The sequence below is a fragment of the Microcaecilia unicolor genome, chromosome 2, assembly GCF_901765095.1.
Source record: "Microcaecilia unicolor chromosome 2, aMicUni1.1, whole genome shotgun sequence".
Taxonomy (NCBI): domain Eukaryota; kingdom Metazoa; phylum Chordata; class Amphibia; order Gymnophiona; family Siphonopidae; genus Microcaecilia; species Microcaecilia unicolor.
Genome location: NC_044032.1, coordinates 21,134,186 through 21,148,934, shown reverse-complemented (window position 1 = coordinate 21,148,934; position 14,749 = coordinate 21,134,186). Strand labels below are relative to the sequence as shown.

The 14,749-nt window shown below is 45.0% G+C and overlaps 1 protein-coding gene across 2 annotated transcripts in view; it reads left to right on the top strand.

Annotated features, from left to right (window-relative positions):
- The window catches only part of IL11RA (interleukin 11 receptor subunit alpha), a 241,663-nt gene that overhangs the window by 149,215 nt on the left and 77,699 nt on the right, over window positions 1-14,749 (top strand). For both annotated transcript variants that reach the window (XM_030192833.1, XM_030192834.1), the window contains exon 5: window positions 2,695-2,809. In XM_030192833.1, coding sequence (XP_030048693.1) covers window positions 2,695-2,809 — 115 coding nt within the window. The remainder of the gene's footprint in view (window positions 1-2,694; window positions 2,810-14,749) is intronic.

Sequence of the window (14,749 nt, the reverse complement as noted above, 5' to 3'; positions counted from 1 at the left end):
AGCTTGGAGGGGATGACCTGGGAGCTCGGAGGGAGCTCGGACGGAGGGGTGGCCGCCCTGGAGCTCAGAGGGAGGGGTGGCCAGCCCTGGAGATAGGGTGGGGCAGAGCTAGGATGGGGTGGAGCTAGGGTGGGGTGGGGCTAGGATGGGGCCCCATCAAATTGGTCTGCACAGGGCCCCGCACTTGCTAAGACCGGCCCTGCAGAGCAGAACAGTGTACAGACTACAAAATCAGAAATAGAAAGCAACCCCATTGAAAATAGTAAAGCAAATCAGTCAGACGAAGAATCAAGCGAAAGGAAACCAAAGGAAAACCCCAAGCGAAAAAAAAGTCTGGGGAGGGGAAGGTAACAAAACATTACTGTAGTTAGTTTGGGTTGTCCGGTGAGACTGTCCTCCCAAAAGCCTGTTTAGAAAGCCAAGTCTTTAAATCAACTTTAAAATTTTTGAAAAAAAGATTGTTCCAAATGTGGGGTGAAAGGAAGAAAAAACCACTACTTCTGGTTGACTCTAGATGGGCAAATCTGGGACTCGGGAGAACTAGGCCATGATCATTTAAGGAACGGAGGACCCTAGCAGGTGAGTAGGGAATTGTGAGGCAGGAAAGATAATCGGGAATAGCTATTCTGAAAGCCTTGAAATTTAGTGTCAAGGGAAAGTGATCATATCCTTCCCCTGTGAAAATTATCCCATCCAAATGACACACATTGCATTTGGACTGACTATTGAGTGTATGCACATTTTCAAGAAATTTTACACACCTGCTCTTGAAAGCCAAACATATGTGTTAAGACCAAACCCGTCCCATCTCTTCCTTCCAGGAACTCCTCTGCTCGTGCCCGTCACAAGTGTAGATGTGAAGCGTCTGTTCAGGCTTTCCAAAAATACTAGGACTAGGGGGCATGCGATGAAGCTACAATGTAGAAAATTTAAAACGAATCGGAGAAAAGTTTTCTTCACTCAATTAAACTCTGGAATTTGTTGCCAGAGAATGTGGTAAAGGCGGTTAGCTTAGCGGAGTTTAAAAAAGGTTTGGACGGCTTCCTAAAGGAAAAGTCCATAGACCGTTATTAAATGGAATTGGGGAAAATCCACTATTTCTGGGATAAGCAGTATAAAATCTTACCAGGTATTTGTGATCTGGATTGGCCACTGTTGGAAACAGGATGGTGGGCTCGATGGACCTTTGGCCTTTCCCAGTATGGCAATACTTATGTACTTATGAAATGGTATTCTGGGTATTTCTACATAGAAACCTCTGTTGTTTTTTTTTGTTTGTTTTTTTTGTGTGTGTGGGGGGGGGGGGGGGGGGGGGGTTCAATGATCTCTAATAACCAAAAACATCAAACACAAATAATCAAAATCAAAAGGACAATTCTAGAAATCGGTGGCTAAAATTGTGCGTCAATTTTCGTGTAAGTTACAAAGTAATAGTTCTTACCTGCACGATTGGCGCTGCTAATTGGCAAATACAAGCAGAAGTGAGCTATTCTGTAATGTATTCGCCAACAGCTCTTGGGGGGAAATTCTATTGTACAGCTCTGCGTAACCCTTGTAGCGCTCTAGAAATGTTAAGTAGTAGTAGTAGTAGTAGTAGTATATGGTGCCCAAAAAAATCAGCGCCGAAAAAGTACTATTCTGTAAACCGCGCTTAAAGTTAGGCGCGGTTTATAGAATATGGCTTACGCCCAGAAGTTGCGTTACACAGTGGCGTAGCCAAGGGTGGGCCTGAGTGGGCCTAGGCCCACCCACTTTGGACTCAAGCCCACCCAGTAGCAGCACATCTATGATCTGGTTGGCAGGGATTCCGAAGCCCTACTAGCTGAAAACTCCCAACAACTGTCCCTCCCGCATACCTTGTAAATAGCAGATCTTCACCTGCAGCAAGCAGTGACTGATACACAGTGCTCACACCAGCCCCATAGCCTTCCCTCTGACGTATTCCCACCTATGCGGAAACAGGAAGTTGCAGCAGTGGGAAGGCTGTAGGGCCAACATGGCCAGTGTGTATTAGTTGCTTCTCACTGCCAGTGAAAATGTGCTATTTAAAAGGTATGCGGGAGAGGGGGGATGTTTGAGACCATATGGCATGCAGGCGAGAGAAGGAGAGACCAAATCACCTGTAGGACTGGGTGGGGTTCTTCTGCCCACCCATCTTGGGCCCAGGCCCACCCAAAATTGGGTGTCTGGCTACGCCCCTGGTTGCATGTAGATTTAGGTGCCGCCACTTGCACCAATGAAAATGTGGTACAAATGCCCGTACCACATATTCTATAATTATGTGCATAACTCAAAACCATGCCCCCCCCAAAACCGTGGCCCTCCCATTTCTGTAAATTAACTCTAATCAGTGCCAATAATTGCTCATTAAAATGCCAATTACTGGCACCAATTAGCTTGTTAATTAAATTGCACGCACCAATTTTGGTACGCTACCAAATTTGCACGTGTAATTTCTAGCGCTTTTTATAGAATTAGGGGGATACATGCGGAACTTATCAAATTCTATGGGCCCTATATTCAAAAAAGTTTAACCGGGCAGGAGGGGGAACTCGCGGATTTCCAACAGGGCCCGAGATCTTCTTAGCGCTCCATGGAGTGAGTGAACGTAGTGTATCCTGATGGAAAGCCAAAGGTTACGGAAGACAAAAATCAGGTCATTTTTCAGAGCTGTATTTTCATTTCTATCTTTAGACCCTCCTGGAGTGCCATCTGTCTCGTGCAGTGCTTCAGATTTTGAGAATTTCTCTTGCTATTGGACATCAAGTCTGGAGACTTTTCTTCCTACCAGATACATCGCATCGTACAGGTAAGTACTTCCCACTGGTGCACAGTACTGTGAACGTAAGGTCCCCCTTCCTCCCTTCCCACACCGAAACAATATTTATTTATTGGGATTTATTAACCACAGTGTAGTAAATTTAAAACAAATTGGAGAAAATGTTTCTTCACCCAACGCATTATTAAACTCTGGAATTCGTTGCTGGACAACGTGGTGAAGGCGGTTAGCTTGACAGAGTTTAAAAAGGGATTAGACGGTTTCCTAAAGGACAAGTCCATAAACCACTACTAAATGGACTGGGGAAAAATCCACAATTCCAGGAATAGCATGTATAGAATGTTTGTACATTTGGGAAGCTTGCCAGGTGCCCTTGGCCTGGATTGGCCGCTGTCGTGGACAGGATGCTGGGCTCGATGGACCCTTGCTCTTTTCCCAGTGTGGCATTACTTATGTACATTTACGAGATTCACCCAAGGGGGGTGTACAGCAGGTACAACTGTATAAAATTACAATTATGGTAACAGCAGAATAATAACACAATGACTAGGTATAAGTATAAATACAATCAATGAGGTAAACTTGGAGATGGCAAATTGAATCCTAGATAGGTGTAACATGATACAGTATCAAAAATACACACATTTAACAGCACTATAGAAAAATCATATAACAGAAATATGATACATGTCAGCAGAGGATGAATGATACCATGGAAGAACATTCATACAACACAGACATAATTCTCACATTGTCAGCACAACACAAACAAAACACCCTCCCCCCCCCCCCCCTCTGTCTATGAGGGCCCCAGTCATTGATACATCACATGCTTCAAGTAAAGGTCCCTTCAAAGTTGATAAAGATTCCCCCTTGCCGATGAATTTACTCTCATACTGATACACAATGTTCTGTGTTTAAGGGCCCCCCCTCGCTGGTACACTGTGGAGCTCATTTTTTCAAAAGAGAAAAACGTCCAAAAAGTGGCATAAATCTGTATTTGGACGTTTTTTCTTACAAAAACGTCCAAATTGGTATTTTTAAAAACCAATTTTTAGACATTTTTCTATGAAGTCCATCAGGCGTGTGTTCAAATCACAAGGAGGTGTGTCAGAAACGTGTTAAGGGCGGGATCTGGGCGTTCCTAACACTTTGACATTTTTCAGCCATAATGGAAGAAAACAAAACTGTCCCGGACTAAAACTAAGATGTTTTGCGCCAAATCGAATCACATGCAAATGAGCAGCTCGCTGCTTTTACGAACAGGCTCATTTGCATGTGATGGGGGAAGCCAGTTGGTCAGCTGAGCATGAAGGGCGACTAAAATGATAGCGGGGATGGGACGACTTCCCTATGAAGAAAGACTAAGGAGGCTAGGGCTATTCAGCTTGGAGAAGAGACGGCTGAGGGGAGACATGATAGAGGTATATAAAATAATGAGTGGAGTGGAACAGGTGGATGTGAAGCGTCTGTTCACGCTTTCCAAAAATACTAGGACTAGGGGGCATGCGATGAAACTACAGTGTAGTAAATTTAAAACAAATCGGAGAAAATTTTTCTTCACCCAACGTGTAATTAAACTCTGGAATTTGTTGCCGGAGAAAGTGGTGAAGGCGGTTAGCTTAGCAGAGTTTAAAAAGGGGTTGGACGGTTTCCTAAAGGACAAGTCCATAAACCGCTACTAAACGGACTTGGAAAACTCCAAAATTCCAGGAATAACATGTATAGAATGTTTGTACGTTTGGGAAGCTTGCCAGGTGCCCTTGGCCTGGATTGGCCGCTGTTGTGGACAAGATGCTGGGCTCGATGGACCCTTGGTCTTTTCCCAGTATGGCATTACTTATGTACTTATGCGCATGTTACAGACGGCTTTCATACATGCAGTTTATTTTTCTTGTTTTCCCGTGGAAGTATGACAGGCTGATTTTGCATGCAGGATTTCTGCATCAGGCTGGACAGGAGGGATCTCCCTCTTGACATGGGTCAAACGCAGGAGATGGAACCCAAAACAATTTTGGTGGACAAACGGGAGCTTATAACGCATTGGGGGGGGGGGATTTAACTGCTGCCACCACACCCTCCCCTAAATTATCATAAACCCTCCTACCCTTTCCAGATGCTTCTAGTGTGAACATGTGACTTTCTGACAGGTGCTGGAACAGGAATAAAAAAAAACAGCACTACCACAAAAAGACCACAACTGAATTTGGCTGCAAGCTGTGTATCAATCAGGGTTAGAGGGCTGGAGATAATGGCGGAAACCAAATGCAGGTAGCTTCTTCCTTCTTATTGGCTGTCAGGGCTGCCACAGGCCAGCAACGGGAGCGCTAACTCAATGGACTGAGGGTTTATGAAGCCACGCTTCTGATTCCCTGTGTGGCAAATGAGAGGAAGCCCGTTCAATTCCTATTTGCTTCCTCTCATTTGCCGTGCGGAAATCACTAGCACGGCTTTGTAAAAGAACTGCGCACAGCACAGAGAATTTAAAACAGCACAAACAACTGTTAAAATTCTCACGAAGTTACCCATGCACCGCCTTCTTGGTATGCAGATCTCTCTCACATATATGAATTGAGGATATCCTGAAAACCTGAGGCTGGCTGTGCCCCGAGGTCTGGGTTGAGAAACAGTGCTGTAGAGAATGACCTCTAAACGACTTTTGCTCATTTCAAGTTGATGTTTTCAGTTATTATTATTATATTTATTTATTTGTTACATTTGTACCCCACATTTTCCCACCTACTTGCAGGCTCAATGTGGCTTACATAGCGCCGTGGGGCGAAAGCCTCCTTCAGTGAAGAAACAAATATAGAGTGATGTTATTTTAAATGAAATAGATACCTTTCCCCATTTGAGGTTCTACACTGAATGTTGCTACTATTTCAGATTCTTTTGAGGTTCTACATGGAATGTTGCTACTATTTGAGATTCTACGTGGAATGTTGCTACTATTTCAGGTTCTATTGAAATTCTACATGGAATGTTGCTACTATTTCAGATTCTTTTGAGATTCTACATGGAATGTTGCTACTATTTGAGATTCTATAGGGACTGTTGCTAGTGGAGGAGTAGCCTAGTGGTTAGTGCAGTGAACTCTGATCCTGAGAACTGTAGCTCCTTGTGACTCTGGGCAAGTCAATTAACCCTCCATTGTCCCAGGTACAAATAAGTACCTGCATATAATATGTAAACTGCTTTGAATGTAGTTGAAAAAAACCACATAAAGGAAGTCTATCAAGTCCCATTTATTTATTTGTATCCCACATTTTCCCACCTATTTGCAGGCTCAATGTGGCTTACATAGCGCCGTGGGGCGAAAGCCTCCTCCGGTGAAGAAACAAATATAGAGTGATGTTATTTTAAATGAAATAGATATGTACAGACATATTAAAGAAACATAGAGAGGGATGTTATATAGAGTTCATTAAGTTCGTAACAAATTTGGGTTTCTTTGAATTGCTGGATTCAGGTAATTAAGTTGGGTCCTTAGGATATGCCTTTTCGAACAGGTAAGTCTTTAGTGATTTCCCGAAGTTGAGGTGGTCGTACGTAGTTTTCACGGTTTTCGGGAGTGCATTCCATTATTATTAGGATTTATTTACCGCCTTTTTGAAGGAATTCACTCAAGGCGGTGCGCAGTTGTACCGCGGCCTGTGTCTTAGGCCTCCCTGTACCTGTTTCACTATCCAGTCAGAAGTTCCCCTCGTAGTCCAGTTCCGCCTCTTGCACTTCGCCTCTTGCACTTCAGAAACAGCTTCTGCCCTCTGCCCAGATGTTCCTCCAGGTGTTTCCTGAAAAGAAAGTGGGTTTCTTTTTGGGGATTTGAATTGAAAATGAGAGAACAAAAGAACGTCAGTGACATCCAGGTCAGTTCTAAAGTTCAACCTGGCTCTAAAAAGGCAAACAGTAGTTGGCAGGTGCACTGGATAGCACTCCTTTAGCTAAAAATGCGTCAGAAAGAATCGCAAAATACAACCAAAAGCGTTGTCACCTCATGCCAGTATTCATTAAGGAGCCAGAGTTTTGTCTGCCCCCACACTAATGCCACTACAGCTGCTTTCTGCAAACACTTGGAGACACAGGCATCGATGCTGTGTGCACTCATGTACCATCTGCTGATTGTCTTTCCAGGGTGAAAGTTTTTTCTGTCCAGCCACTAAGCTGGGGCATGCGATGAAGCTACAAAGTAGTAAGTTTAAAACGAATCGGAGAAAACTTTTCTTCACTCAACGTGTAATTAAACTCTGGAATTTGTTGCCAGAGAATGTGGTAAAGGCAGTTAGCTTAGCGGGGTTTAAAAAAGGTTTGGACAGCTTCCTAAAGGAAAAGTCCATAGACCGTTATTAAATTGGACTTGGGGAAAATCCACTGCTATTTCTGAGATAAGCAGCATAAAATGTATTGAGCTTTTTAGGGATCTTGCCAGGTATTTGTGACCTGGATTGGCCACTGTTGGAAACAGGATGCTGGGCTTGATGGACCTTTGGTCTGTCCCAGTGTGGCAATACTTATGTAAAAACTGATGCAATGAACACCATATCTGAGGTGCTTCTAGACTCCATCAACCCAGAAAGAGAACTAAGGTCACTTCTGAGTCCTGGTCTTGTGAATGGAGGGACACTGTACCGGTCACCAAGACTGACCTTCTGGCTCTTGGAAGTAACCATTAAATAGATAGAGAAGAGCAGAGCAATGCACTCAGCTACCCCTCCAGCTCTCGGAACTTTGTGCTGGGGTCCAGGGGTTGAAGACAACCTAGAGACCCCACCTGTAGCTCTGGGAATGTTTCAGTTATCAGAAAACACAGAGGAGTATGGATCAAAGTGCTTCCTGGAAGCCAAATAAAATGTTTCAGAAGCTTTCTAGGCCAGATAGTTAGTGGTAAATGTCAGACTGCCCTGCAGGGGAAGTTGTCATTTTTGGAAATGTGAATGATCCAGCTTCCCCTCCCCATCAGCCAGCATCCAAACACGCTAAAGTCCTTCGAAAGAGGAAGGTGATATTTCTGTAATAGGAAAAAGCTCATCCGCTTTCTATCACATGATGAATCTGTCCTGTGAGATTATATTTAAACAGTAAAATGTTTGGCATCTGCTTCTGAGCCACACTTTCCTGTCCTGGGGTATTACCCGAACCACTTCCTCTTATGATCAGACACTGCCGGCGCTGGCTTTCTGTCTCTGTCCTAGTATTACTCAAAACAAATTCACCGCTCCCCTGCTTCAGCCAAATTGAACGATATTTTGCAATTCCTAGACTGAACCTCCCTTGACATGCTCAAAAAATACTATTTTACTTACTCCCGATGTGTTAGCTGCTTATTTCCACATTAAAGTCACTCAAATTACAATCTCCATCTGTAGCCGTGTCCCAACTCCCGCCGATAGCGAAGCTCTCCTCCCCCGGGACAATGAGGATTCTTTATTGAAAGACGACAAAACATGGGCCGTGTTTCAGCAAGAAACCATCTGCATCAGGGGTCTATACAAACAACATAGAAAAACATAAAATACATGTCATATGAAGACCCATCTCTTTGACAAGATATACCACAGAGATCAACACATGGGAAGCTCCCCACATATATCCAGAAATGTTTAATAATGCCTTCTGCGGAGCAGGTGGGGGGAAGACGGGGTGGTGGTTGGGAAGCAAGGATAGGGGAGGGCAGACTTATACGGTCTGTACCAGAGCCGGTGATGGGAGCCGGGACTGGTGGTTGGGAGGCGGGAAATACTGCTGGGCAGACTTATATGGTCTGTGCCCTGAAAAGGACAGGTACAAATTCAAGGTAAGGTATACACATATGAGTTTGTCTTGGGCAGACTGGATGGACCATGCAGTTCTTTTTCTGCCGTCATCTACTATGTTACTATGTTACTATATTACTATCATGTATTGTATTACCGTGCAACCCCAAATCCTTCTGTTATACCAAATATCCATTCTCTTTTTACTTCCACTATCCATGATGTATTTTAAGTCACATTGAGCCTGCAAAGAGGTGGGAAAGTGTGGGATACAAATGCAATAAATAAATAAACTATAAAGGAATTAAACAATTATAAAACCACAAACATATCTCATGTATATATCTGATAACAAGCAATACATGGTGAATCCCCAATAAATATATCATCATATCAATTTAAAAATAAAAAGAGGTGCTGGGTAAGTGGAGGAGTGGCCTAGTGGTTAGGGTGGTGGACTCTGGTTCTGAGGAACTGAGTTCAATTCCCACTTCAGGCACAGCTCCTTGTGACTCTGGGCAAGTCACTTAACCCTCCATTGTCCCAGGTACAAATAAGTACCTGTATATACTATGTAAACCCCACAGAAAAGCAGCATATCAAGTCCCAGTTCCCTTTCCCTATTTCAGATTCTGCATGGAATGTTGAGATTCTGTTGCTACTATTGGAGATTCTAGATGGAATGTTGCTACTATTGAGATTCTGTTGCTACTATTTGAGATTCTACCTGGAATGTTAATGTTGCTATTCCACTAGCAACATTCCATGTAGAAGCCTGTCCTTGCAGCTGCGCAGGCTTCTGTTTCTGTGAGTCTGACGTCCTGCACGTGCAGGACGTCAGACTCACAGAAACAGAAGCCTGCGTGGCTGCAAGGGCAGGCTTCTACATGGAATGTTGCTAGTGGTTAGGGTGGTGGACTTTGGTCTTGGGGAACTGGGTTCAATTCCCACTGCAGGCACAGGCAGCTCCTTGTGACTCTGGGCAAGTCACTTAACCCACCATTGCCCCAGGTACAAATAAGTACCTGCATATGTAAGCTGCATTGAGCCTGCCATGAGTGGGAAAGCGCGGGATACAAATATAACTTAAATAAAAATGTTAAATTATATAATATTTTGTAAGAGTACATAATATTTACATCAAAACAGTACTCAAAAACCACTTGACACATACAAATCAAAAAATGATTAGTAAAAGACACAAACATATGTAAAGTTTTTAAAAATGGGATAAACCACCACAAACAGTGCTGCCTATCTTACCAGTGGAATATTCAAAGCTCTTCAATGTATGTAGAAAAACATGTTCTTTCCTGCCCGTTGTTCTGCCACTATTCCCCCTGCCCAGCACCGCCGTACTTTAAAAATGGTGGCCGAGACTCCCTACGGAAGTCTTGCAAGACTGTCGAGACCCGCGAGACTACCGTGGGAAGTCTCGACCACCATTTTCAAAACATGGCGTCGCCGGAAGGTGGGGGAATAGCAGCAGCGCAGAGGGCAGGAAAGAAGATGCTCCTCCCACCCCCCCCCACCCCCCCGCAGAGACCACTAGACCACCAGGGCCCTTCAGGTAGGACCGGGACAATGGGGGCATCTGCTGCAGCGGTAGGGAGGGGCAGCAGCGTGGCGGTAGGGGGTTGTCGGGCAGCGGCCGGAACCACCCTCAGTGCCCATGGGCCCAGACCACTGTCAGTCCGCCCCTGTGCAGGAGGAAGGTGGAGCCAGCATCAGAGCACTGCAGAGGAAAGGAGACAGGGGGACAGTGGAGCCAGCAAGTACTGCAGGGTAGTGGCGTAGCAAGGGCGGGGCAGTGGGGGCAGTCCGCCCCGCGTGTCAACGGGTGGGGGGGGTGCTCTGCTGGCGAGTCCCTACAGCTGTGTGGTGCAGCGCCTCGCGTCTGCACTGCTGTAAGAGAAGAAAATCGCCTCGTCGGCCCTTCCCTCACTGTGTCCCGCCCTCGAGGAAATAGGAAGTTACATCAGAGGGCAGAACACAGTGAGGGAAGGGCCGACAAGGCGATTTTCTTCTTTTACAGCAGCAGTCGCGCCGGTGTCGGGTGTACGGAGCTGGTAGATAGGTGGAGACTGGGTCGGGGAGGGGGGAGGTGCCGTGTCACGCCGGGTGGGTGCGCACAGCAACGATCCGCCATGAGTGGCAGTGAACCACAGAACGCCACTGCTGCAGGGGAAAGGAGAGAGTACAGTAGCGGGATTCCTGGGCATGCGCAGAACATGGACACTTACCGAGAGACTGTTTTGCGCATGTGCTAGGCGCTTTCCCTACCAAGCTGCTTGCTGAATTTACGTGAATCTCGTTAGCAATCGGTTTTCTTTGAGCATCTCTTGCTATTTCAAAATCAGTAACTTCTACCGAGTATCTAAACGCACATGGTTTTTTTAACGGGGACTTTTGAGCTTCAGTCCCTCTCTGAGCCCCTTCTCTCACTCAGTAGGAGTGTGTCACACTCATTTGAAGGTGCTCTCACTCTCCGAGGCCATTATCTCACTCATTAGAGTCTCACTGCCCATGCACTGATCCAGATCGATGCTTTTGAGAGGTGATCCTAAGAAGAAGAAAACAAGGGGCCCAGAGATAAGGAAGAAATCTGAGCCCACCCTCCTGCGTACTGCTTCCCCCGCCCCCCATCCATTGTCCCTGGATCTGCCTGTTCTGAAACTGATGCATACATGCTGATAGCTACTGACTGTAGAGCAATTTTCAGCCCAGAGAATTTACCCATATTGCTTACGCTCTGTCTGTATCCTTTCAGAAGCTCCAAAGAAAAGCAAATTTATTTATTTATTTAGATTTTGCTCACACCTTTTTCAGGAGTAGCTCAAGGTGAGTTACAATCAGGTACTCTGGATATGTCTCTGTCCCAGGAGGGCTCACAATCTAAGTTTGTACCTGAGGGTAAAATGACTTGCCCAAGATCACAAGGAGTTGAACTGGCCACCTCTGGATTACAAGACCAGTGCTCTAACCAACCACTAGGCTACTCCTCCATTAGCAACATTCCATGTAGAATCTCAAATAGTAGCAACATTCCATGTGGAATCTCAAGTAGTAGCAACATTCCATGTAGAATCTCAGATAGGGAAAGGGAAATGGGACTTGATATACTGTCTTTCTGTGGTTTTGAAACTACATTCAACATTCAAACCAGTTTATATAGTATATACAGGTACTTAGTTGTACCTGAGGCAATAGAGGGTTAAGTGACTTGCCCAAGATCACAAGGAGCAGCAGTGGGGTTTGAACCAGCCAGCTGTGGATTGCAAGACCGGTGCTGTAACCACTAGGCCACTCCTCCACTCCATAAATAAAATATCATTTTATTCCACTTTTTTTTTATTTGCAAAGCAGTATTACGCTTAGGGGCCCTTTTACTAAGCGGCGTAGGCGCGTACGTGCATCCTACACACGTGAATTTTGAACTACCTCCCGGCTACTGCGTGGCCCGGATGGTAATTTCATTTTTTACGCGCTCTGGCACGCGGCATTAACCAGGCTGTATTTGGCATTGTACGCGCGCTATTACTGCCCAGTTAACGCATGAGACCGTACCACTAAGTCAATAGTTTTAGGCCCAAAATGGACGCATGCCCATTTTCATTTTGCCACATGTCCATTTTCGGACAAAAAAAAAAGGCCTTTTTTGCAGGTGCGCTGAAAAATGGACCTGTGCACATCCAATGCACGCTTCTACACCAGCGCAGGCCATTTTTCGGCACACCTTAGTAAAAGGATCCCTTAAATCTTTTTAGACTTATACCCTGGACACACCGTCTATAATCAGCTCATTCTTTGGCATTCAGTCTCACTCTTTGAGGCAGTAAATATTGCGTTTTGGGATGGTTATCCCTTGACATCTCTGGAGGAGAATAGCAGGTGTTACAGGTGCAAAAATCCCTCTCCTGCTGGTGGGAGAGAGAAATCCTACTGAGGGTGAAGTTGGGTGGGGGGGGGGGGGTTGCCTAGGACAGCACGAGGGCTTTGGAGAACCTGCCAGGACCTGGTTATAAACCACTGTAAATAGACTTCACTGAACAGAGATTCCTAGCATTAATCGATGACTTCTTCCATCCCTCCTTCCCATGATCTTCCATATCATAATTATTTCATTCACTAGTGATTTATACAACAAATCTGCACTCTGCAAATTGGGCATATGTTCAATGAACATCGCTTGCCCAGTGGCATGATTTAAAGACTCGAGGCAGCAAGACCTGGGATTTGCCAGTTCTGACTGCATATTTTTTTGGCAAGAGCGGCAAACTGTGACCAATTAGTTTTATTACGCTGTCTGTGGGTGTTCTTTCAAATTTCCTGAATGCATTCTCCTCCTCCCACATGTAAAATCATCTGGAGTGAGAGAGAGGGAGGAAAACACCGCACTTGGCCGGCTTTGTCTTGGCACATCTCTGCCTTGCTGTTTAGTCTGGACCATTGCTCCTCTGGCTATAGACAGAGTTTTGGCAAACTTTGAACCAGTGGAAAGACCTCAGTAAACACAGAGATGGCAGCAGGCGTGAGAGGTGCTTGATTAGCACATGGAGCAAATCTCTTATGGGCCCTGTTCTTTTCTTTCTGACCTGTGGTAGACTTTGGAATAAGCTACGTGGTATCTTTCTACATTTTGGATCCTGGCGTGGACACGTTTAGAAACAAGTTTGATGGATTTTTTGGTCCGATCCAGTATGATAATTCTTAATTCCTTATGACATATCATGATAGTGCATTGCTACAGCATTCCATTTGCCGGCTCATAACGTGGTCATTGTTTCTGGATTGTTGATGGAACACATTATTACAGCTGATTGATATCCTGCATTGTTAAAACTAATTGTTACAATTTATTGACCTGGATTAGGCAGTGTGTGCTGGGACTGCCATAACAAACAGGAAAATGGGTAAAGTGAAATATGTGAAGGGATTTCTTTAACTAGGCGCATGGGTTAGGCATCCCTTTGTGTGCATATATGCACTGAAAAATAGCATTAATGTGCATTTGCATGTAAAGTGCTATTCTGTAAAGGTCTGCGTAAGTGCTGTAGTACAAAAATGCAAACGAGGTGTACATGTGGGCAGAGCATGAGAAGGACATGGGTGGGGCTCCCAGGTACACCCATAACTTACAGAATACTGTACATCTACGGGAGTGATGGGGGAGTAGATGGCATGGATGGGCAGACTGGATAGGCCATATGGGACCCGATATTCAGACTGCAGGCGTTAACCTGGCTAACTCCTCCGGTTGGCACTGAGTCTGGATATTTAATGCCGGAAAATTTCCAATGATCAGCATTGAATTTCCAGTTTATTTTTCGCCAGTTCAAACGTAACCGGCCAAGATGATATTTTGCACTGGCCGGTTACGTTTGAACTGGCCAAAGATAGGCCCGGTATTTACGCGGTCAAATGTGGCTGCCAAATTCACGCTGAAAATCGTCAGAGGGCCGGTTATATCACACGATATAATCAGCTAGCTGCTAATTTCAGCAGGTCATGGCCAGCCATGTCCCAATGAAAATTTGCGGATAGCCAGTTATGATACATTTAATCGGCCAGGTACCGATCCTAACCCGTTAAATGCTTTTGAATATCAGGGGGATGGTCTTTATCTGCCTTCCTTTTTCTCTGTTTCTATGTAAGACAAGCCAATGGCAGGTCACACTAATATTCTGTAACGTAATCTGGGTGCCCAGGTGCCGTTAGAAAATAGGTTGTCACTGCGTGGCAGCAGAGTGCCTACAAGGAAGTCCTCGCTTGTAGAGCTGCCTCCATAATTTTGTAACAGGCTGCCTAGGTTGGAGGGCAAGTAGGTGCCTCTTTTGAAGCTATTTTATAAAGATATATAGGCACCTATATGTCTATAAAAGAGCAAACATTCATTCATGTACATTTGCACCCCTGGCTGAAGTATACCGTCCTGCATGTAAGTTATTCCCCATAACACACTTGCACACAGGTCACATAAAAGTACATCCTCCTTATAACCGTATGTAGTTTATGCATTTAGAGGCAAATTATAGATAGGATATGAAGAGGGACATTCACTTGGCCTGTCAGGACTTGTACAAGAGGCTCAGCCAAATGTAGAGCCTCTTGTAAAACAGGAGTAAGGGTGGACATCTAAGCACGTCCAGAGGGAACAGTGGTTTTAGAAAGCTACACATGGGGGAAAAATGGGAGCAGCTTTCTAAAATTGCTGCTCCAT